We start from the raw sequence: 25,210 nt of genomic DNA, 5'->3' as shown, positions 1-25,210 counted from the left end.
GCATTGACCACATTGGTGCCCCCTTTATTCTGTCCCGCCAGCCCACCGCCCCCCAGAGCCAACTCATCCTCCTGTTCACCTGAGGCTTTCACAATTACAGCCATGCACCGCCCGCTGATGTCTTGGCCAATGGTGGACCGCCTGTATGACGGCGGTGCCATAAGATGGTCTCAGCTGGTGATGCTGGAGCTGTCTTAGTGAGCATGTCCCATGATGTTGGCACAACAGACCTGCCGACGCATTGCTCAGGGACACATGACTGTGTAACACTGCATAACGTCCCAGTCTCTGCTTCCCTGCTGTCGGATGTTGGGGTTACTGGCAGGGTTCTGTTATGACTGAACACTGACCATCTTTTTTTAAAAAAGAGAAAAAAACCCCTACATATATATATTTGAAAGGCAAAGTGCAGAGAGAGAGAGGAAGAGAGAGAGATGTTCCATCCCCTGGTTCACTCCCCAAATGACTGCAGCAGCCAGGTCTGGGCTGGGCTGAAGCCAAGAACTCCATCCGGGTCTCTCATGTGAGTGGCAGGAACTCAAGGAGTTCCTTGAGCCATCATCTGCTACTTCCCAGGCACATTAGCAGGGAGCTGGATCAGAAGCAGAGTAGCCAGAATTCAAACCAGCACTCCGATACAGAATGCAGGCATCCCAAGCAGTGGCTTAATCCACTGTGCCCCAACACCCACCTCCTGCTCATCTTCTTGACCAGAGCTTATGCTTGGGAATGTGCTTACTGGGCAGAGCTGGAACACGTGGCATTTTGTATGTTTTCATATTATTTCTGGGTTGGGTCTGTGAGTTTCTGGTAGTGTCCAGCTTGCTGGTTTCAGCATCATCTCATTACCATTAGAGGCTGTCTTTGTTGTGGTAATGCCTCTGGAGCCCAGATGCCTAACTTGGCACCTTGCCCCGCTACTGTGTGACCTTGGGCAACTTACCCACCCTCTAGCTGTGCCTCATCTGTAGGGGGGTTGTGAAAACTCATTGTCCTGACACAGTTGATCCTCCTGGGTCCTGGGTTCCCTATCCATGACTGTCTGCTTGGTGGAACTTAACCTGTTACCCAGTAATCAATGTGGGCTGTGCTTTTGTGGTCACTCAGTAACCTGTGAAGAGTCCCTTGACACATCCGTTCCCAGCCGAGGTGGTCCGAGGCAGTACCCTGCTCTCATACTGTGAACAAGTGTTCTGTATGTGCCCCGTGCTTCCCAGTTGGGGGCTGTTTGCTGGTGATCTCACTCTCTTGGCCAGCCCCCGGAAAGAGTGCCCACAGCCGTCCAGAATCCCTAAGCATGAGAAGGCTGCAGTGTGCCTGATGGAGACAAATATGTGCGTTGGGTAAGCTTTGCGCAGGCGTAGACCAGAATGCTCTTGGCCGTGAGGTCAATTCGAATCAGCCGGCAAGGTCACAAGATTATGCATTGATTGCTTCATGAAAATGGAAGGAGACGCTTGCAGGAAGCCACCCTGTATTGGCCCCGGGAACAGCGGTTCTGCGTTGGCTAATTAAGCATTCCCGGTGAACTAGCACACATGATGAGACTGTCATACATGCTCTGAGAATGGACTTTGTCGGGCCTGCCTTTTATGTGATTACCGCCATTGAGACATTTTTTAATGTTGCCCGTTTGGTGGGTACTTACTTCCTGACTACAGAAGTAGTTTGGTTGTCCGTGAATCGAGTTGAAGCGGGGGTGGGTACAGGTGTTTGTTAAAGACACTGGCCCATTTGGGGTGACAGGAAGCATTCTGGGGAGACTGGAGAGGCCACGTCAGGCTGCAGGCATGAGGTTTGGGCTTTAGTGAAAGCTATACCGCAGCCCTGGCCACGCTCACGCTCAGCCCTTTCCAGCCAGAGTGTGATAGTCGTAAATTACTCCCAAGCCAGGGCCTGCGCTGACGCGGTTTTTGACTGCATTAGAATACAAAATAATATGGCATTTGAGAAATCAAGAGTGAGCGTTTGAAACACATGTATTCACTGACGCAAAAAAATTGGCTGCCCAGTCTGACAAGGGGTGTTTCCTGATTCATAGATGTGTTGGGTGAAATTTCTTACTTAGAACCTGAGACCCTAAAGCCCCTTTTAGCTGCACATCAAACAGTCACCAAGGCCACAAAGTTGCATTATCTCGGAAAACCCAACTGTAGGCTTACAGTGCCTGCTTGCTACCTCTGCTCTAGCCCTCCTGGGGCAGGGACCACATACATTCCTGCTTGCTGATGTGCCTGTGAGCCTCAAAAGACAGCAACACCTTCCCTGCAGGGCTCTGTCCCCCGTGGGTATTGTGGGCCTGAGTAGAGACACTCAGCCATCACCACGTTAGTTTACTCCTCCTGGCTTGGGGGTGGCTCAGCGGCCCAGGCTCTCCCGTGCTGAGCAACAAGTGATGGTTTCTCTTCCAGGGTGCTGAAGCATTTGAAAGCCAAGGACCCCATGCAGCTGCACCTGGAGCACTTGGAACAAGGGTTCTCTGTCTACGTCAACGGGGCCAATTCGGAACAGAAGCCATCGCCTCGGAAGGCCGTGCGCTCCGACTTCTCCAGGAGTGCCTCGCACACCGAGGGGACCCACGGTGAGCACAGCCCCTCCCCAGCCAAGCAGCAGTGCTGCTGCATAGAAGCAGTGAGGGGCTGTGGACCACCACCCGTGTGCCGGTGACCCTGCCCGCAGAGGCCTTACTGTACACCATGCACTACACCTACTTCACCAGAGAGGGCGTGAGAGCGAGAAAGAGAAATCCTTGTTATTTTTCAAACGGGTCTTGGCCTCCGCTATCCTAGAGCAACACATTTCTAGCTTTTACATTTCCTGGGTCTCCAGCGTCAGTCAGGTAAGGAAAAGTGTAGGGTCTTTTCGATTATTCCTGTTCACTCAATCTGTCTTAACTTTAACCCAGATGTAATATTTGATTCATCATTCATTTTTGTATTTAGTTCATCCATACTGTGTACCCTGAAACAGATTTCACCTGGCCTATAAGAAAAACACAGGCATTCTGCAGGTGTCGTAGCAAAGCTACCAACTTAGTGTCTGGCCTAGTGTAGGCATCAGAAATGACTGGGTAGAGGTGGGTGTTGTGGTGCAGTGGGTTAAACCACCACTTGGGACACCCACATCCTGCAGAGGACTGGGTTGAGTCCTGGCTCCTCTGCTTCCCATCCAGCTCCATGCTCATGTGTCATGGGAGGCAGCAGGTATTGGGTTAAGTACCTGGGCCCCTGCCACTCACGTGGGAGATTGAGATGGAGTTCTGGGCTCCTGGCTTTGACCTAGCCTAGTGCTGGCCATTGCAGGCATTTGGGGAATGAACCAGCAGATGGGAGGTTCCTCTCTCTCTCTCTCTCTCTCTCTCTCTCTCTGCCTTTCAAGTAGATAAAACTGAAACACTAAAACATTTTTAAAAATGATTGATAGTTGAATAAACAGAACAGCAGAGCACGTGGTATCAGGTCTTGATTGGGACATGTTACTGTGGGGAAGCCATTTAGGCTCCCTGTGCCTTTATTTGGTCATCTTTTAGAAAGATTTTTTATTTATTGAAAGGCAAAGGGATGGGAGGAGGAGAGACAGAGAGAAAGAGAGGGGGGAGGGAGTAGATCTTACATCTGCTGGTTTACTCTCCAAATGCTTGCAACAGCCAAGACTGGCCCAGCCCAAAGCCTGGAGTCTGGAACTCCATCCAGGTCTCCCACGTGGGTGGCAGGAACCTGAACTCTCGCATCACCACCTGCTGCCTCCCAGGGTTGTGCATTAACAGGGAGCTGGATCGGCAGTAGAGTACTCCAAGCAGTGGCATCTCAACTGCAGTACCTGCCCAACGCCCACCCTGTTTGCCCGTCTTTAAAATGGAAACTAACGAGGGTGCCTGTTCCTGGGTGCCAGGGTCCTGTAAGACAATCCTCTTTGTCTGAGCTGCTCGCGTGCTACTGAGCCACAAGAGAAGCATCTGGAACAAGACAGAGCGAGATGGGAATGGACCCCGTCCCACCACGTTCTAGCTTGGACATAGGCAGTCGGGTCCTCTCTGACCCTCAGTTTCCTCCCCCAGAAAATGGGAATAACTACGCCCATGTTGTGGGCTGGCCAGGAAGAGGAAATGCCGTGAGAACTGTAAAGGGTGCGGCACACGGTGACCTCAGTGTGCGTTACTCTGATGTGCTGCTGCCTCACACAAATGCAAGATCCCCAGCCGTTCAGAAACAGTGAAAATCACAGCCACACCAAGGGACAAGAGGAGGAAGTGGTATTCCTGCCTGTTCCCCTAGGAGAACCAGGGCAGCTCAGCACGGCGTAGTCTGAGCTTCCTGGCCCCAACGGCAGCAATGGAAACCTGTGCCCCTCCTGGTCCAGGTTTCAGGGAGGAGCAGAGAGCAGGATTCGCAGTCCTGGGTGTGCCAGCAATATATTCATTCATTCACCAGTTAAATCTATCCTGTTTCACTGGCTAGCCCAGCTAGTGACCTGGTGCACAAGCAGTGCCTTCCAGGCTCCTGTATCTTGGAGATACGTGGTGTGCACATCTCCATTTGCCTGATGGGACAGCACATTTTGCTTGTCGCCCTGCAGCACTGACGTGCTGTGGCCCAGTTCCCCTGGTCGCTGGGTGGTTAGCCTGCTTCCTAACACACACACTCACACACTCACACACACACACCCCGCCACTGCACACAGCGCTGCAGGGAGCGTCCTCCCATACAAGACTTTGGGGCACGCCGACATGTACCTTAGGTGCCTGTTACGAAACAGCCCCTGGGCGCGAGTGAGCCATCAGCGCCTCACCAGTGTCCTCGCTGCCTCTGCCGCAGATTGCGCACGAAGAACCCTGCTTCGAGAAGCCGAAGACGCCTTGCGACGCGGTTCACAGACGGCCCCCAGCAGAGTGCAGCGCCGAGGATGGCACCAGGTCTGTGGCCCCGGCTCCCGCTTTAAAATAGGGCGTGGGACAGTCCAGGGGCCGGAAACAGAGCGTTTCAGACCCCCAAGGGCAGCTGGCGGGTGTGGCCAGGTGCTGTAGTGGTGCTTGTTCTGGGCGCGCAGTCCTTTCTGCTGTGTGGTCCTTCCTTCTGGATAGGGTCATCCCGGCCCCACTCGGGAGCGTGGGGAGGTCAGACTCTGCTCCCTCACAATGACTTAGTCTTACAGCAGATTTTTTATTGAGCACCTGCTGTATGCCATGCATGCTCCTAGACGCCAGGGGCACAGTGAGTGAGTGGGACAAAGCCCTTGCCTCAGAGGACCCAGAGGTCAGTTTGAGTTGCTGCGAATGCGGCTGAGGTCAGCAGCCTGCCTTTCTGAGCTGCTATCCCAGGGACCAGGCGGGGCCAAGCTTAGACACCACGCATGCCTCCTCTCCTCAATCCTGCCAGGAGACCTCCAGGGTGCAGCCCAGTGCTTTGCTGCATGGGGAGCTGTGAAGACAGGTGCTCTGAGAAGTTCAGTGAGCTCTTCAAGGTCACAGCTAAGACGTAGCAGGGTCAAAACACCAACCTAGACCTTTGATGCCAAGTTTCTCGCTCTTGCCCGTGTTGTCCTTGATGCCATACCCTGCCGCCACTCGTTCCATACCTGGCCTCAAGGTGGGCTCTGCCTTGACCGCCTATTTGAATCCCCTTGGCAGATTTTTCAAACATGGGTACCCAGGAGCTGGCTGAGCTTTTGCCTGCAGCGTGGGCATCCTATGTGGGTGCCAGTTCATGTCCCAGCTGCTCCTGTTCTGATCCAGCTCTCTGCTATGGCCTGGGAAGGTACTGGAGGATGGCGCAAGTCCTTGGGTCTCTGCACCCACATGGGAGACCCGGAAGAAGCTCCTGGTTCCTGGCTTCAGAGGGGCCCAGCTCCAGCCATTGCGGCCATCTGGGGAGTGAACCAGTGGATGGAAGGCTTTTCTCTCTGTCCCTCCCTCTCTCTGTAGCTCTACTTCTCAAATAAATAAATAAAATCTTGCAAAAAAAAAAAACAAAAAAAAAAAACAAAAAAAAACAAAACACAGATACCCAAGCTCCCCTCCCAGAGACCTAACTTGGTGAGGCTTACGCAGCAGGTTTTTAAATTATTATTGTTGTTGTTGTTGTTGTGAACCTTGTGTTTGCCAGCATTCAGAGCTGCATTTTACCCTGTCGCAAAGGTAGGGGGCAATATGACTTTCTGCACCGATTTGTGTGGTTACTCTGAAGGTCACTGTGCTGCTGTCCAGACTCGGGTGCCTGGCTGGGATTGGAACCCTGAGCCGGGAACCCCAAAGCCGGTGTGGTCTTTCTGCTTCCCGACAAGGGCACGCTCAAGTGTGTGCTTCCTGGGGGAAGGCTGTCCTTGCCTTATCTCCACACCGGTGCAGGCGGCCCTGAGGCCTGCTTCTGTCCCCAGCCATGAATGTTAATTTCTCATTAGCGAGGCCTTTTCTCCACCTCTCACTCCTGACAGTTCTTAGAGTGGTTCTGAGTGCCTTCTATTATCAGGAGCCATATTTGTGTCTTCCTGGCTGTGACTTCATGGCCGGCCCCAGACTCCGCGCCATTTAAAAGACTTGGCCTCAGATTAATTAGTGTCCTTCCCCAGCCTCTCCTTGAGGTCCTCGCTTCGCAGTGCCTAATCATGCCTAATTTCCCGGCTTCCCGAGGCTCCGAGGGCTGTGATTGTCCTTCTGCACTCCATCAGTCGGGGTCACTCAGTGCCTGCCCGCAGAGACCACTCTGGCTATTTTAAGCAGAAAGGGCTGTGGTGCAGAGAGTCCAGGTGCTGGCACAAGCCTTGGGCCAGCGCGAGGAGTGGACTCTGAGCTGAGCCTGCAGGAATGGTGTTGGGAGGCAAAGCCACTTAGCCGTCAGATGCCCGGTGGGGACCAGAAGCAGGAAGGTCCCCTGAGCTGCTGTCCAGGAATCAGGAAGCTAACCTTTGGCCTCAGGATGTCCCTGTGCCTGTTAACACTGCCCTGGAAGGAAGACCCTGCCCATGGCCTGGCCACCTGTGCCCAGCACTGAGACAGCCTACGTCTGTCCCCTCCTCTCCTCACTTCTACTTTCCCTGTCTTGTGAGGCCACCTGATTGGTGACCCTGAATCATACCAGGATCCCAAGGGAAACTGAGAAGCACCGCGTTTGGCTCTCTTATCTCTACCAATCAGCCTGACACCCTAGGAGGAGGGTGGCACAAAGCCTGACGCCCTTCCCCTGTCATGGGCTCTAGGCCACCCAAATGTGGCGCCCAGAGATTTAGACAAATGGGGGCTGGGTGGAGGGAGCATTCATTTTGTGAACAAAATCATCCACTAATTTCACAGATAGCTGTTGGCACCTGCCGGGGCCCAGGCACCGTGCTAAGGCTCTGGAGTTACAGAAAAAAATCAAAGGCGGCTCATTTCCTGCCCTGGGAGTGCTGGCTGTGACCCCGTGGGGAGGCTGCCCAACCGGGAGGAGGGTGTGACGGTTGCGTCAAGCATATGGCCTACTGGAGCCTGGAAGGTAGCAGCTTGAGGATGATGGGGCACACTTGCCTCCAGGTCACGTGTGCTGCCCACAGTGTAACAAAGACCTCGGTTCCTGCCAACATTTATATTTTGAAGTTGTTGTTTAAGTTTTTTTTTTTTTTTTAATTTTGAAAGAGTTACAGAGAGAGAGAGGGAGAGACAGAGAGATCTTCCATCTGTTGGTTCCTAATTCCCCAGATGGCTGTAATGGTCAGTGGTGTCTAGACTGAAGCCAGGAGCCAGGAGTTTCATCCAAGTCTCCCATGTGAGTGGGAGACACTTGGGCCATCCTCCGCTGCTTTTCCTAGGCCATTAGCAGGGGGCTGGATCGGAAGTACAGCAGCTGGGACTAGACCGATGCCCATATGGGATGCCAGTGTCTCAGGTCGTGGCTTTACCTGCTACACCACAATACTGGCCCCAAAAGATTTTGTATAGAAAATATCTAGAGTCCTATTTCCTTGGAAAAATGGAAAGTTCTGGCTCCCAAGCTGGGCTATCCTAGTATTAGGCAGCCACTGGCAGCTGTCCCCTGGGAACAGGGCACAGGGCCTCTTGGTGGCCACAGGCCCCACCACTCCCTTATAGTCCTGAAGCTGAGGCCTGTGGCCATTGCAGTTTATTCTCAGGCTTGGGCTGCTGCCTGTCTCCTTCCAGGTTTCCATTTCCCACCTGGCTCATGGGGGCATTTGGGTTTTGGGGTCCTCGGACAGTGGGAGGGAGTTGGCTTTGGACACTTATTAACTGCTTGTCCTGGAGGACGTAACACAGCATCTCTGAGCCATGTACCATGCTAACCCAGCTGTGCGCCCTGTTAGGTGACACAACCTTTCTCGGCTTTGGTCCCAACATCAGAAAGACTTCCGGTGGCTGCTGCGAAGGCTGTGTGTGGTGTACAGTGTGGGTCAAGGGTGGTCCATCAGAGAGGGACTGTCTGCAGTGTTAGGGTGGGAGCACCTAGTGGCAGGTGTCACACACACCTGAGAAATTGTCAAGAGCAGCCTGGGTTCAAGGCCGTGGCTCCACCCCCCAGTAGTTGAGCAGTCTGGGGTGAGTTGTGTCACCTCGTGCTTTGTGGAGCAGAGTCGGTAACATCGCCTGCCCTGGATGGAGTCACCGAGGATCGGCTGGGCCAGTGCCTCGCCAGTGCCTTGTGAATAAGAGGCCTGACCGCTGCTGGATTCTGCCGGATGTGGACGGGGAGGGCAGCTGGCCTGGAGACCCCGGAGGGCTCCTCCCTGCAGCAGGGCCTTGTACCCACTCGGCCCTTCCTGCGTGCTTGTCCTGGTGCCTCTTCTAAGTTTGGGGCACAGGATGGGTGCTGGGGTTGCAGCAGGCAGTGTGGCTGGCCCAGGCCCTGCGCCCCCAGAGCTCCTGCTACAGGGAGTTGGTAGGAGGCCAAGGGCAAGCATGTTGATACACAAGGAGAGAAAACACATGCGTCTGCTGCAGCTGCGTCCCCAGGGGCCCTGGCTGCGCAGAGACCACGCGGAGACCGCGGCAGCCCCAGGGAGCTGCAGGGGAGCGCGCCCCAGGTAGAAGGCACAGTGGGGGGTAGGCAGTGGGAAGGGGCTAGGGCAGGCAGCAGGCATGGCCAGTACACTGCAGTGGAGAGGGCACAGGGGGCTTTGGGGTCATCAGTGGGCAGGGCTGGATCACACAGTGCCTGGAAGACAACCGCAGGAGACTGGATTTTAATCCAGATGTGAGGAGCTGTCCCAGAGGGTTGAAAGAGGAGGCCACCTCTGGGTGCGTTAGGGATGGTTCCCAGCTGCTGTGTGCAGGAAGCACTTCCCAGAGGGCCCTGGGAGCCAAACGCAGCTCTCTTCTCTCCACCTCCCGGCGCAGCCCCCCACTCTCCGGCCTCTGTTCTCTGGCCCCCGCACCTGCTCCATGTCAGGTTTTCACTCCCTCAATATGCAGTAGTTGACATTTTCCAAGAGCGAGACCACCTGACTCTCCCAGTGCCTCTTCGTTCCTCGGGCGCAGCCTGGGTGTGCTGCTCACTCCTGCCTCCATGGCTGCAGCTGGAGCCGGGGCCAGGTCGTCTGAGGCAAAGCCCCTGGCCCTCGAGCTGCCTGTGAAGCAGGCACTGTGGGTCCCAGAGCTTCTCACGGAGACGAGAGCTAGGACAGTACAAATAGACTTGGTGTGCCCACCACGCCGATGTCACTGTCACGAGGGAGAGGGGGCTGGGCTGGTCCCTGGGAAGCAAGGTGCTGTGGGGCACATGGACAGTCTCTTTGTCCTAGCCCCTTCCTCATGGGCCCTACCATCCTTGGAGGCAGCCAAATCCCCAATGCCCAGTGGCCAGTTCTCAAAAGCCACGCCCTCTGAAGAGGGATCACAGCCTTCTCCCAATCTGGGGGCTTCTCCCAAATGACAGTGCTCCCAAGGAGGGACCAGCAGGACTGATCACTCCATTTATTCACAGCTGGGATGACAAGGGACACAGGGGTGTGACACAGTGGTCCCAGTACACAGCAAGTGCCTGGAGTTGCAGCTGTATTTCCAGCCAGCCCTGCATTACCCACCCCTCCCAGCTCATCTTCCCTCCTCTACTGGCTCCCCAGGACTCTGTGGCGCCCCACATCCCAGGGTCACGGACCACACACAGTACGTTAGCCTCTTCCTGTGGCACGGGTTTCCCTTCTGATGGTCTCGCACAGCACTAAGGAAGCCCTCTGGGGTAGAGCTGCCTCACAGGTGCCCAGGCCTATAGGTCCTTGGATCACCGAGTCATTCAGACGCCCGCGCCGCTAACACCCTTTCCCAACACTCCGATGCTGGGGCTCCAGAGGGTAATGGCAGCGGCCGTGCAGGCTTCCAGGCTGCCACTTTGGCCGTGGAATAGGCTCGTGGTGATAAATGGGCTCTTGCTCCTACTGTCCTTCCCCCCCCACCCCCCCTCCACCACCACCACTTCCAGGCCTTAGATCTTTCTGCTGCTATCAGTGGATTAAGATTTATGGCTTCCTCAGCCTTGTAATACTTGGGTGGACAGCGGCCTAATCAACACAGCCGTCGTTTACCAAAATGCTGTCAGATTTGATGAACGTCGTCGGCGCCCAGCATTAAATTGGTAGTGAAGGGATTGGCCTTCCAGCAATTTACTGTGGGGTGGGCTTTCCTTAAAGGTCTCAAAAGCAAGTTCATTGTGATGATTAAAGCAGAGGCTCTGCTCCCCCTCCTCTGCCACATCCGGTTTCTTGTTGTGGCGGAGGCAGCCGAAGCGCCTTCTGGAAAGCTTGCCGGTGAAAATGTGAAGCAGTGGGGGCTCTTTCCTTTGCCGCCCTCTTTCTCTTTCTGAGCTGCGAAACCCCCACAGTGAGGACAATAAGCGTCGGCCTTTCCTGTGACCTTGCCCAATACTGACTGTCCGCGCGGTGAGCGCTGTTACTTGGAGGAGAGCAGACAAATCTGGGAAGAACAGATCAAGCAAGGCGCTCCCCACCCCAGGTCTGCCTTGGTCCGCGGTGTCGGGGCCCTGCTACCTCTAGAGGGAGCCATTGACATAGCGCACAACCTGCGCAACCCTACAGGGCCGCCCCCAGCTTTGCTCTTTTTTTTTTTTTTTTTTTAATGGTACTTGACAGTAAGCTTAGAGCCCGCTGCAGAGAGGGGCGGCAGATACAGATAACCCTGAGTGTGCACTGGGCTGAGCGTGGCCTTGGGCCGGCCAGCGGGGACGTGAGGATTTGGGTGGCAGGGTTTTGAAAGCCTCCCCCTTTGCAGACATCTCAAGAGTCCGCCCAGGTCTGGGCGCTGCAAGTAGGCAGGAAAGAGCAGCCGCTTGGGAACGCCCACTCCTGGTGGAGCAGCGTGCCAGGCAGGGAGCCAACCAGGATCGTAGTCACCATGCCGTGCAAGGGTGTGTGGGGAGTGGGAGGCAGGGAGCGTGGCAGGCCTGCTCGTGCAGGGCCCCAGGCGGGAACCTGCCCCAGTCTCCTCCCAGGGCCTCCCCCGGGCTGGCGGCGGGCAAGCGGGCCAGATGGCTGCTCTGTCTACTCCTCCCTCCCTCCTCAGGCACCCACTCAGCATGAGACACTCTTCCTGGACCCTGGTCATTTTTTTGTATGTCGCTTCATAGGCACATTCTTCCGCTGCGGGTGCAGGGCAGGGCCTCGGTGTTTAGGTGTTCTTCGCTACCTCGCCGTGCTTCCAGAAGCTTCTGTGCAGTTGGTGCTCAGCGAGGACTTTGCCGACTCTGGGCCTGAATGCCCACTGCAAACCTGCGTTTGCCCCTTGGTGATGTTGGTGGAACCAGCGGTGTTGTTGAACCGCTGGGAGGCGAGGCTGGGAAAACTGCAGAAGCAAAAGACACCTGGACCCTCTCCTGGAGTGCTGGAGCCCTTCCCTGTATTTTAAAATTCAAATCAGAGGCAAAGCTGTCTTCTTCCCAACTCTCTCTCTCTCTCTCTCTCTCTATGTCTATCTCTCTCAAATTTATTTTCATTGTAAGGGAAAGACAGAGAGAGAGAGAAACAGAGATCATCCATCCCCTGATTCTGAGCCAGGCTACAGACTGGAGCCTGGAACTCCATCCGGGTCTCCTACGTGGGTGGCAGGGACCCAAGCCTTTGAGTCCTCACAAGCTGCCTCCCAGGGTGCATGTTAGTTGGAAGCTGTGATGGGAAGTGGAGAGGCCTGGGTGCAAAGCAGGTGCTCTGACATGGGACGCAGGCTTCCCAGGCATCGTCTTAGCTGCGCCCACTGCCTGGCCCCATCACAGTTCCATGACTTGCTCTCCTATGTTCAGCTGTGGCTGGGCCCAGCGGCTCAGACCATGTCATGGGACACATTGTTTCAGCTCTGCTTTTCCTCCTGTGCCCCGTGGAATACCAGGAGTTACCAGAAGCTCCCGCTTCCGATCTGTCGCCCGCTGTTGCCTTTCTTGGGTTCCCCTGAACCAGTCACCATAAACCATGCTCTGATTGACCAGGCCTGCATCACAGTTCCATCCGCCCCTGGGAGGAAACTCAGTTCCACTTGGATTAGTGGGCCAAGGAGTGAGGAGAGGATTTCCCAGAAGAGCAGGGTGTTTTTCCTAGGACATAGGGCATTGCGTGCCAGACAGCCAGACACAGTGGTGTCCATTCTTGTTAAAATGCACCTGCTGACTCCTAAGGCGAGGGGGCAGGGGCACTGAAATTCTGCCTTTTTCACAAGTCCCAAGGCCCTAGTCAAGGCCGCTCCCTTCCTAGACCAAAGATCAGAACCCCGCGGGAGGGGCCGGGCCCCACCCGAGGCACTGGCTGGTGCTGGGGAGTCAGGCTCCTCCTTAGACCTGGGCTCAAACCTACAGGTCCTCCCTCCTCTTCCTCGCACTCTCTCCTCCCCCTCCAGAAGGTTCCTGGCATTTGGACATTACTGGGGGTTCCCGCAGAGGAGGGAGGGGCGCTCGTTGAACATGTCCCAGGAAGTCCATCTCAGCAGTGAAGTCAGAGTCTTTACCGCTTCATCCTGGCTGAGGCGGGGGGCCTCCAGGAGCGTCCTGGCCTGGAAGCCTCCAGGGACCTGCACCCTGTGGGGTGCTTCCCTCCACAGACCTTGCTGCTGACACTTGCTTGGCTCCGAGAGCGAGTGGGCAGAGCCCGGGGAAAGCCATGTGTCACTTGGTGCCAGAGCCCAGGGCAGCCAAGCACATGGTCAGGAGGGCACAGCAGGGTGGGAGGAGGCAGAGGGAACGGCACAGGGCACTCAGAGACCAAAGGGGCTTCTGGAAGGTTCTGGAAGCATCCAGTGGTACCTTCCTTCTGCACCTCTTCTCCCTGTTCGCAAACAGAGACTTCCTAGCTGCTTTTCCAGCCCCTGTCGCTCTCTCGTTCCGAGCTCTTTGCCCTGAGTCATCTGTAGCTTACCCGCTGCCTGCCTCCTGTATCTCAGATCTTTGCAGGGAATTCTCTAATCCCGCGTGGTCTCTGCTGTCACCAGGTGGGGCACATTTATCCCTCTCGGGCCTGCTGAGGCAATGTCCTGTGTTTGCTTAGAACAGGGATTGGTTGGCAAACTGCAGTCCCTGGGCCGAATCCGGTCTCAGCCTGTTCTTGTACATCAAGTGTGATTGGAACCCGGCCAGCCCGTTTGTTTCGGCTCTGTCTGGGGCTGTGTTTGAGCTACAGTGGGACAGTTGAGTATTACAGCAGCGAGCACACACTGGCAGAGTATGAGATGTGTACTCTCCAGCCATTTACAGGAAAAGCTGGCCAGTCCTGGTAGGTTGTCTGGCCTCTAGAGCCACGCCACTGGGGTTTAACGCTAGGCTGCATGGCTTCTTAGCTGGGCGACCTTGGACGAGAGCCTAATGTCCTCGGGCCTCATTTTCCCCTGGGGGTGTGTCGTGAGCGAATGCACCGTGGAGTATTGGGTGACGTGGCAGCTGCAGTGGCAGCACTGAGGGGAGCAGGAGGCGTGGCACAGCATGAGCTTGGATCACTCCGTGGACGTTTGGCGCAGGGGTTAAGCCACCAGCTGGGTTGCTCACGTCCTGTGTTGCCATGTCTGGTTCAAGTCCCGACTCTGCTTCCCATCCAGGTTCCTCCTAATGTGCACTCTGGGAGACAGCAGGTGCTGACCCAAGTACTTGGGTCCCTGCCACCCATGTGAGAGACCCGGATGGAGTTCTGGGCTCCTGGCTGGCCCAGGGCATTTGGGGATTAAACCAGCAGATGGGAGATCTTTTGCTGCCTATCTCTCTACCCCTCAAATATGTATAATGAATGAATGAATTTGAAGAAGGGAGCCCTGACCTGAGTTGCAGGTCGTGTGGGGCCATAAGGCTCCAACACACTACATTTCCTAAGCATGTGGGGAAGCTGAACCTCACACGGGGCAGAAGGGTCTCGCCAGGGCCGCAGGGGAAAGCACCACCTGACTTGCCTTGAACTTGGGGTCTGGAGTCAGGACTCGGGCTCTGTGTCTTCTACTGCTCAGCCACAGGACCAGGACAAGCACGGGGAAGGCAGGTGCCCAGCGCAGACCTGAAGGGGTCTCGTAGTCAGATTTGCACACATGCATGTTGGCACCCAAGAGTGAGGCCATTTCCAGTAGCACCCCCTGGGCACCGTGCTCACCCCACACCAGTCCGGGCCCTGCTCACAGCCAGATTTGCCTCCAGCCTGGGAACACGCAGCAGTTTCTGCAGCTGATGAGTGGATGATGTCATTGGCTTGCTTTTAGGGTCCATGTTGGAGGAAATGTGTCCCCTTCTGGGGTGGGGGGAGGTCCGGGCACCTGTGCAGAGCTGTTGGCACATGTGTGAATGCCACTTCGGCACATGCGGAAGCTGGTGCCTGGGGTGTCAGGGGACCTGCCCTGCCTAGGTCATACAGGGAGTTAGCCTCAGGGTTCTGGGAACTGAGCCAGTCTGCCTGAGGTTAGATCTCAGGCTCTTCATGCATGGCCCACTGTGACACAGCCACAGGAGTGTCACTGGGCTTGAGTTCCCCTATAAGTAACCATGACTGCTCAGACTGCCGTGTGGAGGCAGGCGGCCTGTAGGAGACGGGTGGTTGGCGCTGACAGGAACCCAGGCTTCCTCTGTTTTTCCTCCAGGCCACCCTGAAATGTGGCTTTCTTCCTTGTCCTCAGGCATCTTGCCACCTCCACAGAATCAGGCACTGGACAGCTATTACATGGGCAGAGAGCGCTGTCTCCAAACTTACCTAGGATTTGGGTACATGGAAGAGATTTGGGAGAAGGGCATTCAAATTGGGTGAACAGCATGAGCAAAAGCACAGGGGTCGGAGAGGTTAGGGCACAGGTGAGGGTCAAGACTGTCAGAAGGAACATAATTGCTGTTTATGTTGGTCTAAGCCAAAGAGAAAGTTTCACTGGGCTTGCTTCAGGTGCAGCTGGATCCAGGGCATCTACACAAATTCATCAGAAGTCCACTCCAGCCTGTCAGCTCCTTTCCTCTCTGTGTTAGGACAGGACGGCCCTTAGCAGCTGCTGGCACACTTTATCTTACCACTCCTACAGCAGAGAGCTCCTCCCCATGGCTCTAGCAGGAGTCCCAGGGCCATCCTCCTTGGCTGCCTTGGCTCCAGGCCCATCTCGGTATCCGCAGGCTAGGGCCTGTTGTGAGAGGTGGATGGGCTGATCAGCCAGACCTGACTCTCACTCCCATGCTTGGGCCACACATGGGCTCTGAGTCGGGGTTGGGGGGGAAGTGGAGGTATTTCCTGATGCGTGCTCCTCGGCTGCAGGTGGTTCTGTTTGGCCCAATTGCCAGGTGTGCGAGTGCGTGCCCAGGAATCAGAAGTGGGGCCATGGGCTGTATCACAGAGGACTCTGCCTGTCTCCACGAGGGCACAGGCCTGGCTGCTCTCACAGCAGGGCCCCGGTCACGCAGGCTTGAGCAGCACAGAAGCTCTTGTCTCTGGCAGGACATGGCTGAGGCAGGAACAGGCAGCCCAGAGATCATGGGAGAAGCCAGGCACCAACTCTGTGCCGTGGCATCTTCCAGATATCCCTCCCTCCCCACAGCCCCGGACAGCTCACTGCCTCCTCCATCCAGGGCCAGGGGAGCCCAGCCTCTTCCCTTTAAGGGCACAGCCTAGAACAGGCACCCATCCTGCCTCCCACCTGCACCTCGGGGCTCCTGCCCAGCCGCAGGGGATTCTGGGAACTCAGTGCAGGAGGAGAAGGGGACATGGATATTGGGTGTCAGCCTGCAGCCTGCCACACCAGGTATATTAATTCTGCTTTGTGTTGCTCTAAATAAAGCAGCCCAGAAGAGTGTCCTGGGAAAGAGAAGGTTTACTTCAGCTTCTGGTTTGCAGGTTGTTGTTCAGGCTCAGGAGGCCCCATGGGCTGGCATCCACATAGGCTGCTCGTAGGGGATGTGGACGATGATCACGGGGTGAGCCGGGAAGTAGAGAGACAAAACCTAGGCTGATCTTGAACTCACAAAATGATCTTTTTTTTTTTTTTAAAGATTATTTATTTATTTATTTGAAAGGCAGAATTACAGAAAAGCAGAGGCAGAAAGAGAGAGAGAGAGGTCTTCTATCTGCTGGTTCACTCCCCAAATGACCATTAATGGCTGAGCCGATCCAAAGCCAGGAACCAGGAGCTTCCTCGAGGTTTCCCATGTAGGTACAGGGGCCCAAGGACTTGGGCCATCTTCCACTGCCTTCCCAGGCCACAGCAGAGAGCTGGATTGGAAGTGGAACAGCCAGGACTTGAACTGGCACCCATATGGGACGCTGGTACTGTAGGCAGCAGCCTTACCTGCTGTGCCAAAGTGCCGCCCCCAAAAAATGATCAGTATTCCAAGGGCACATCCCCAGTGACCCAGAGACGCCCTCACCTCCACCCTTCATCCAGCTGTCATTAACATTAAGACATCAGAATTTAAACATCTGCACGTGTTGAGGAGAGGAGACGTCCTCAACCTGTAACACCAGGCCAGAGAGTTTGTTCCAAAAAGAATGATCCAAAGGGTGGTAGAAGGAAGAAAGGGCCCACCATACAGTTTCCATAGCCCAAACGCTTTGGGAAGTGCTCCCTGCCGTGTTTCCGTGTTAGGATATGCGGTGTGTGTAAGCGGGGGCCAGGGCGTTCCAAAGTCACTTGCTCACAAGGCCCTTTTTGAGAAGCTGAATGCTTCCCAAAGGCCTGATCATCTCAAATGGAAAGGATTTTTTTTTTAAAAGATTTATTTTATTTATTTGAAAGAGTTACAGAGAGAGGTAGAGACAGAGAGAGAGGTCTTCCATCACTGGTTCACTCCCCAGATGGCCGCAATGTCTGGAGCTGAGCCAGTCTGAAGCCAGGAGCCAGGAGCTTCTTCCAGGTCTTCCATGCGAGTGCAGGGGCCCAAGGACTTGGGCCATCTTTCACTTCCTTCCCAGGCCATAGCAGAGAGCTGGATTGGAAGAGGAGAAGCTGGGACTAGAACCGATGCCCGTATGGGATACCAGCACTGTAGGCCAGGGCTTTAACCCACTGCACCACAGCACCAGCCCCGGAAAGGTTGTTTTTAAGAATTCTGCGGCACATACTTGGGCAGTTCCAGTAAGAGGCAGTGAAGACTTCTGAGCCCAGGTGGCCCGACCCCCGTGGTGCCGGCCTGTGTGAGACCCCCAGCTGCACCAGACTCCTGTGCTCAGCCACTCCAGTGCTAGTCCATGTCCCTGGGAGGAACACAGACGTTCACTGCCCCGGTCTCTGAAGCGGTCTCAATTTTTGTGCATAGAGATCGGTGCAGATCCGAACAGAAGCCGGCTCGAGGCTCCACATCGAACCCCCCGTGGACTACTCGGAAGATTTTGAGTCGACTGAGGATGCTGATGCCAAGACCATGGATGTTTCTGGGGATCGTCCACAGGTAGGGATTGGCCATGGCCTTGTGCCGTGAGCTCAGGGCTCTGATGGCCCTTGGGACACTTTCCATCAGTTATTCATGCCGTTGTCCTCACTCGCCCCTGGGTCCCTCCCTCCTGCGTTCATCTCAGCATGTTTTGATGAGCACGTGGGCTGGATGCTAGATGCCCGGTGTCCCCAGGTCGGTGAGGCTGGGGTCTGATGCCCCACATAGCCCCTCGATGGCACAGTGCAGCTGAGAAGTGAGGACAAAGCATGGGGGGAAGGGAGGTGGGGACTGGCGTCCAGGAAGGCTCCCCAGAGGGAGTGACTTCGCCCTCGGTCAGAGTTTAGGGGGGAAGGTAGCAGGCAGAGCTGCGCTCAGTCTGTCTGCCTATGTAGACGTGCACTGTTACCACCGTGAGCAGCAGAGAACGCAGGCACAAATCGCTGTGGCTCAGGGTCCTCGTGGTCAGTGCGTGACTTTGCCAGCCGCTCACTCCCATTGTACTCAGACTGCCGTATCCTCTCAACTGCAGTGATAGGAGGGAGTCTTCCTACGTTCATGGGAACACAGAGTAGGAAAAAAATGCAAAAAATAAGCATCTTTCAATTCAATTTTTCCATGCACTTTAAACTTTTTAAAACTTATTTCCTTGAGAAGCAGAGAGAGAGAGAGAGAGAGAGAAAGAGCGCATCTGCTGGTTCACACCCCAAATGCCCACAATGGCTGGGACCAGGGCCCCACTGAAGCTAATCGTAGTCTGAAGCCACGTGTGGGTAGCAGGGTCTCAATCACTTGAACCGTCACCTGCCACCCCCCAGGAAAGGTATAGCAGGAAGCTTAGAGTCAGGAGCCAGAGGCAGGCTCAAACCCAGGCACTCCGACATGGAATGAGGGCCTCCTACGCTGTGCCTTAACCACTAGGCTAAACGCCCACCCCTCCCCAAACTTCGGCAAGTCCCCTCGTGTATCCCAGTTTTGCCTTGAGCAGGCATCTGTCGTGCACCTGTTATTGGGCTTCAGGCTCTGTCCCAGACACCAGAGACAGAGCAATGGACAGAACTGCTGAGACGTTTATTCTTAAACAACTTACATTCTTATTCTCCATACGGGAGACAGACCATAAAGAAAACCAAAGGAACAAGCAGTGAGATCATTTCAGGTACTGATGTGTTCTCAGGAAGGTAGGACAGTAAGATGGTATGGGAGAGAGGGAAGGAGGGCCTCTCCTAGGTACGACATTTCAGCTGAATGGTGATGGGTAAGAAAGCGCAGCTTGGGAAGCAGCAATGGGAAAAGAATTCCAGGCAGAGGGAACAGCAAGTGTAGTGGGTGTGAGGCTGGGCTCGTTTGGGGAGCAGGCATAGGAGAGCAATGGGATGTGGAGTGAGGTGAGGCTGGGCCCACCAGGGGTGCCTGAGGATGGTTACCTGGCACTCACCCCGAGAGCATTGCTTTTATAGTCAGAGTGTGCGAGTAGATCGTCTTCCTGGTTATGCAGAGGTGCAATTTGCCAAAGATGGCAGGTGATGGTCAAGTTGCTAAGCTGGCCCCTGGGAAACGGGCAGATTGCATGGCCTCACCACAGGGCCCGAGCCTCGCTTCCGCCTGGCGCTTCCATGCCCCCAAACCGCTTTTACAGAATGAAAGTGGGCCATCCAGGCGAGCGGCCTGTGGTCTGGGGAGCGTGCGTCTGTTTTCCGTGGCGTGTCTGCACTGCCATGTCTGCTGATGACGGAGGGCCAGGCGAGAAGTGGGCCTCACCTTGTTGTTCCATGTTGGGGGTCCCAGGGGGCTGGGAGTAAATTGCAAATTTTCATCTTCCTCAAAAAAAAAAAAAAAAAAAGAGTCCTTGTCCTTGCCTGTGGAACGACTCCGTGTCCTTGTTTCTCTGCCCTGACTGTGAAATGGGAATTAAACAGGAGGAAAAGCTGTGGTCTTTGTTGACTTAAAAACTCCTGCCACAAAACACACACACACACAACACACACACACACAACACACACGACACATACAACACACACACAGTTTGCTTTTATCCTCTTAGCCGTGAGTTTGCCTTCGTTTGTTGGGGAGGCTGATCCTCAGCCACGTTGCACCTGTTGCGGTGCCGGCCTCGTGTCCATACCCCAGAATGCGTGTGTGCCCTGCAGACAAGGGGCTGTAGCAGTCTGCCATCGGCCAGGCATCCAGCACCTTCTGTTCAGGGAGCCCGCAGTCCCTCCTATGCAAGCTCCCAGGCTCCCTGCCCCATGAGGCTCCCTCACCTGCTCCTGGGTTCCGTTAGTGTTCCTCTGTGCACCTGCTCAGAATTGGCATGGCTGCTGCTCTGCCAGTATTTCATTTTCTTCCCTGTGAGTGCTTGATTGTATTTCTTTCTCTCCCTTTTTCCAAAAACCCCATCTTGAGGGGGCTCTCCTTAAGGCTTCACAGTCCATTTCCCCTTGGAAATTTCCTGCTAAATAAAAGAGGCAAATGGCAACACTAGTTTTCCGGGGATGGCGGAAGCCTTTAGGGATGCAGATGGAATAGGGAAAGAAAAAGAAAGCGTGGGCACACACACTCAGCCGCCTCTCACTGTTTGCAAGTGCAGCCCACAATGGAGAAATAGGAAATGCGTGTCCGCGTAGGTACTTGTCTTCCGACCCTCGCTGTTGAAACACACCGGCCTCTTTGCGTTCAATCAGACCCTCTGTGAACTTCAATTTCCCCGTGGCTGTGCGTTCACAGACCTGCGTGCTGCAGACATGTTCTCCTGGCCTCCACCCCGCCGACCTGCACGGTGCTTTTCAAAGATGTGATTTCCTAGCTGACATTTAAGACTCAGGAGATGCCATGTGAAAGCCTGAGCCGGGGGCTTGCGCTGAAAAATCAGAAAGCTTAGGAGCCACATTCTTCTACGATAGCAATGAGTGGGGCTGGGGAGCGGGTGTCCCCTTGGACAGGTACGTGTTCTCCGGTGTGCCACAGTCCCCACCACCAAGTTCTCGACGCTGCAGATAAGACGGATGATGGGGCAGGCATCTGGTACAGCTGTTAAAATGCCACTTAGGAAGGGCTGGCACTGTGGCATAGTGGGTAAAGCCACTGCCTGCAGTGCCGGCATCCCATATGGGCACTGGTTTGAGTCCTGGCTGTTCTACTTCTGATCCAGCTCTCTGCTATGGCCTGGGAAAGCAGAAGATGGCCCAAGTGCTTGGGCCCCTGCACCTGCGTGGGAGGCCCGGAAGAAGCTCCTGGCTCCTAGCTTCAGATCAGTGCAGCTCTGACTGTTGCAGTCATTTGGGGAGTAAACCAGCACATGGAAGACTCCTCTCTCTTTCTGGCTTTGCCTTTCTCTGTAACTCTGTCTTTCAAATAAATAAAATAAATCTTCAAAAAAAAAAAATGCCACTTAGGACACCTGCATCCCACAGCAGGGTGCCAGGTCTTGAGTTCAAGCTCTGTTCCTGATTCTAGCTTTCTGCTGACGAGCACCCTGGAAGGCGAGGGAGCAGGTGAGAACTCAAGTCCTTGGGCCCCTGCCACCCATGTGGAAGATCCAGATGGAGTTCCTGGCTCCTGGCTTCTTTGGCCTGGCTCAGCCCCAGCCATTGTGGGCATTGGTGTGTGTGTGTGTGTGTGTGTCCATATCTTCTGGGTCTCTGCCTTTCAAAATAAAAGAATTGTAAAAAGATGGTAAATGAGTATAGATCAGGAGGTGGTGGGGACTTCTAAGAAAGACAGCTTAGGTGATATCGTGGTAGAGACCATAAGAAGGGAGAGAGTGAGCCACGCAGAGCAGAGCATCCAGGCCCCGGGAGGAGCAGGTGCAGAGGCCCGAGGTGGAACCCTGGCAAGGAGGCCAGCATGGTTACAGAGCGGGGGCACAGTGAGGAAGAGGAGGTGCGGCCAGGGAAGCAGGCATGGGTCAGGTTGCACAGGGCTCGAGGGCTGGGATGATGTGGGGCTCTCACTGTGAGTCAGCTGGTTTATAACCCTCCAGACTAAAAATGAAAGGTGTCCTTGCACCTAAGGAAAGTCGACCGGGAATGTCCCGGTCCCGTGATGTTCCCCCAGTGGAGTTATCTGAGAGCAAGAGAAATAAGGGGAAGATGTGACCCCCGTCCCCTGGACGTCTCCTGGAAACCTTCAGGAGTCTGTTCCCATTGTGTGGGTTCTGGAGCCGGCGGACCAGGGGTCCTCCCATGATCACCATTCGACGTTGATATTACAGATGCATACAGTTCTCAGGGCCATGCATCCATCCCCTGTGATCAGTGCACCCCACCCCACAGGGCCCTGTAGCAAATCTCTGCAGTTGTCCTTCTTCATCCATTTCAACAGCGATTCTTGAAAAATGAGGGATTGCTTTTTCATAATATTGTATTTATTCATCTATCTATTTAGTTTGATTTGAAAGGCAGAGACAAAGAGATCTTCCATTCACAGGTTCGCTTCCCAAATGTCCACAACAGCCAGAGCTGGGCCAAGTTGAATCCAGGATCCCAGAACTCCCACCTGGGTTTCCCAGGTGGGTGTCAGGGATTGAGGTACTTGAGTCATCACCTGCTGCCTTCCAGTGTGCACATGAGCAGGAAGCTGGAATCAAGAGCAGAATTAGGACTCGAACTCAGGACTCTGATATGGGATGTAGGCATCCCAAGCAGCAGCTTAACCACTGTGCGGGACACCTACCCCTGAGGGACCACTTTTGAGGCAGTTCCATTGCTTGGATACTTCTGCCATTTGAGACTACCATGTAATAACCCTTTGTAAAAAAAAACCTTTGTAAAAAAAATATTATTACCATAATATAAAGGGATTGTACTATCCATGCCATTTGATGATTGTACTTTATTTACTTGACAACATCCCATAGCCATATTTCCATGCCAGTACTCCCCCAACCATCATGCAGCTCATTGGGTCAGAGCGCTGTTTTGGGAGTTGGTGGCATGAGTTTGAATCCTGGTCCTGGTATTAGCTGTGCCTGCAGTGGCGCCAGGACAGCAAGAGTGCAATCAGGTCACCTTTGGGAGTGAGAGCAGAGGGTGAGGAGACAGAGACAGGAGGCAGGGACCCCAAAAGAAGAATGAGGCCCCCGTCATATCTTCAGGACAGTAGGCTGCTTCTACCATGCCTAGGTCTGTGTGCTTATCTCTATGGCACCAAATCGCCCAGCAGCACCATACCCTGTGACTTTAATTTCTCCCTCTGAACCCACAAGGGCCTGACCCTCCCAGCAGTATGGACAGAGAAAGGATCCTTTTAACTTCTCAGGGTGTAATGGTAAGGTGGAGTTCCAGCATCCTAAGCAGGAAGTTGCCAGCACCTTTCCCATAGCCAAGCTGCTGGGGCAGAAGATGGGCCCCACAAGAGATTCTGTGACAACCACACAGGTTAACAATAGGATTTGGCTCTAACAGAAAAAAACTCTGGCCTGCCCACCAGAAGACTTAAAACACATGATTTTTTTTTTTTTTGGCAATGTTTTTTCCCCCCAGAAAACTTTGATTTAAAGAATACAAACTTCAAGCATTTCATAAATACAACTTTAGGAACATGGTGATCCTTCCAACCATACCCGCCCTCCCACCTTTCTTCCTCCTCCCTCTACTATTCCCATTCTTATTTTTTACTAAGATTTGTTTTCTTTTTTAATGATTTATTTATTTATTTGAAAGGCAGAGTTACAGAGAGAGAGAGAGAGGTGAGACAAAGAATCTTCCATCCATTGGTTCACTCTCCAGATGGCCTCAAGGAGCAGGGCAGGGCTGGGCTAGCAGAAGCCAGGAGCCAGGAGCTTCTTCCCAGTCTCCCATGTGAATGCAGGGGTCCGAGGACTTGGGCCATCCTCTGCTGCTTTCTCGGGCATATTAGCAGGGAGCTGGATCGGAAGTGGAGCAGCCAGGACTCAAACTGGTGCCCATGTGGGATGCTGGTGCTGCAGGCAGCAGCTTTACCTGCTTATGCCACAGTGCCAGCCTCACTAAGATCTATTTCCAATTCACTTTACACACATACGGTTAACTCTATACTAAGTAGAGAGTTCGACAAATAGTATGAAAAAAACTGTTCATTAACAGTTGAGACAAAGGCTATACAAAGTCATTGCATCTCAAAGAGTCAATTTCATTTCTGTAGATTACCTTTTAGGTGCTCCATTAGTTATCACAGATCAGGGAGAACAGATGGAATTTGTCCTTTTAGCACTGGCTTATTTCACTAAGTATGATGTTTTCCAGTTGCATTCATTTTGTTGCAAATGACAGGATTTCTTTTTTTTTTTTTAACCATTGTGTAGTATTCCATGGTGTACATATCCCATAATTTCTTTATCTGATCTTCAATCGATAGGCATTCGGGTTGATTCCATGTCTTAGCTATTGCAAATTGAGCTGAAATTAACATGGGGGTACAGATCACTCTTTCATATGCTGATTTCATGTTCCTTGGGTAAATTCCCAGGAGTGGGATGGCTGGGTCATATGGTAGGTTGATATTCAGATTTCTGAGTTATCTCCATACTGTCTTCCATGGTGGCTATACCAGTTTATATTCCCACCAACAGTGGATTAGGGTACCTTTTTCCGACATCCTCACCAGCATTTGTTGTTTGTTGATTTCTGTATGAAAGTCATTCTGACTGGGGTGAGGTGAAACCTCATTGTGGTTTTGATTTGCATTTCCCTCATAGTTTGTGATCCTGAACCTTTTTGTCATGTGTCTGCTGGGCATTTGGATTTCCTCTTTTGAAAAATGCCTATTCAAGTCCTTTCCCCATTTCTTAACTGAGTTGTTTGCTTTATTGTTTTTGAGTTTCTTGATCTCTTTATATACTCTGATTATTAATCCTTTATCAGTTGTATAGTTTACAAATAATTTCTCCTGTTCTGTCTGTTGCCTTTTCTTCATGATGGTTTTAAAAATGAGAGTAAGAGCTCACAGTACATGAACGTGTACTAAGTGCTAAGCACCACATTGAGGATGTACCATCCATCACTACATCAGACCTGTGAGTTAAATGCTAACTATCAGGACAAGCATCGTGGCGTAGCAGGTTAAGCCACCGGCCTGCGATGCTGGCATCCCATATGGGTGCCGGTTATGTCCTGGCTGCTCCACTTCTGATCCAGCTCCCTGCTAATGTGCCTGAGACAGCATTGGAGAATGGCCCAGGTAACCCACATGGGAGACCTTGAAGAAACTCCTGGCTCCTGGCTTTGACCTTCCTCTGCCTTGGCTGTTGTAGCCATTTAGGAAGTGAACCAGCACATGGAGGTTTTCTCTCCCTCTCTCTCTCTCTCTCTCTCTAACTCTGGCTTTCAAATAGATAAATAAAAAAAATTTTTTTAGGAAAAAAAAAATGCTAGGTATCTTCATTCCCATGTTACAGTTTGAGAAAATCGAAGAAGGGAGAAGTGATGTTGTTCACCCAGGCCTCA

At 53.6% G+C, this 25,210-nt stretch overlaps 1 protein-coding gene across 9 annotated transcripts in view; it reads left to right on the top strand.

Moving 5' to 3' along the window:
* Positions 1 to 25,210, top strand: part of KATNIP (katanin interacting protein) — a 185,029-nt gene that overhangs the window by 66,395 nt on the left and 93,424 nt on the right. For 6 of the 9 annotated variants that reach the window (XM_089320844.1, XM_089320843.1, XM_051847546.3 and 3 more), the window contains 3 exons: positions 2,412 to 2,581; positions 4,815 to 4,912; positions 17,673 to 17,804. In XM_089320844.1, the coding sequence (XP_089176970.1) occupies positions 2,412 to 2,581; positions 4,815 to 4,912; positions 17,673 to 17,804 (400 nt within the window). The remainder of the gene's footprint in view (positions 1 to 2,411; positions 2,582 to 4,814; positions 4,913 to 17,672; positions 17,805 to 25,210) is intronic. The other 3 variants (XM_070065023.2, XM_070065022.2, XM_089320845.1) reach the window with 1 other exon arrangement.

Source organism: Oryctolagus cuniculus, chromosome 19, assembly GCF_051225735.1.
Source record: "Oryctolagus cuniculus isolate XC-2025 breed Fujian yellow rabbit chromosome 19, ASM5122573v1, whole genome shotgun sequence".
NCBI lineage: Eukaryota > Metazoa > Chordata > Mammalia > Lagomorpha > Leporidae > Oryctolagus > Oryctolagus cuniculus.
Note: the sequence above shows the minus strand (reverse complement) of the source record. Positions and strands in the feature narration are given on the sequence as shown.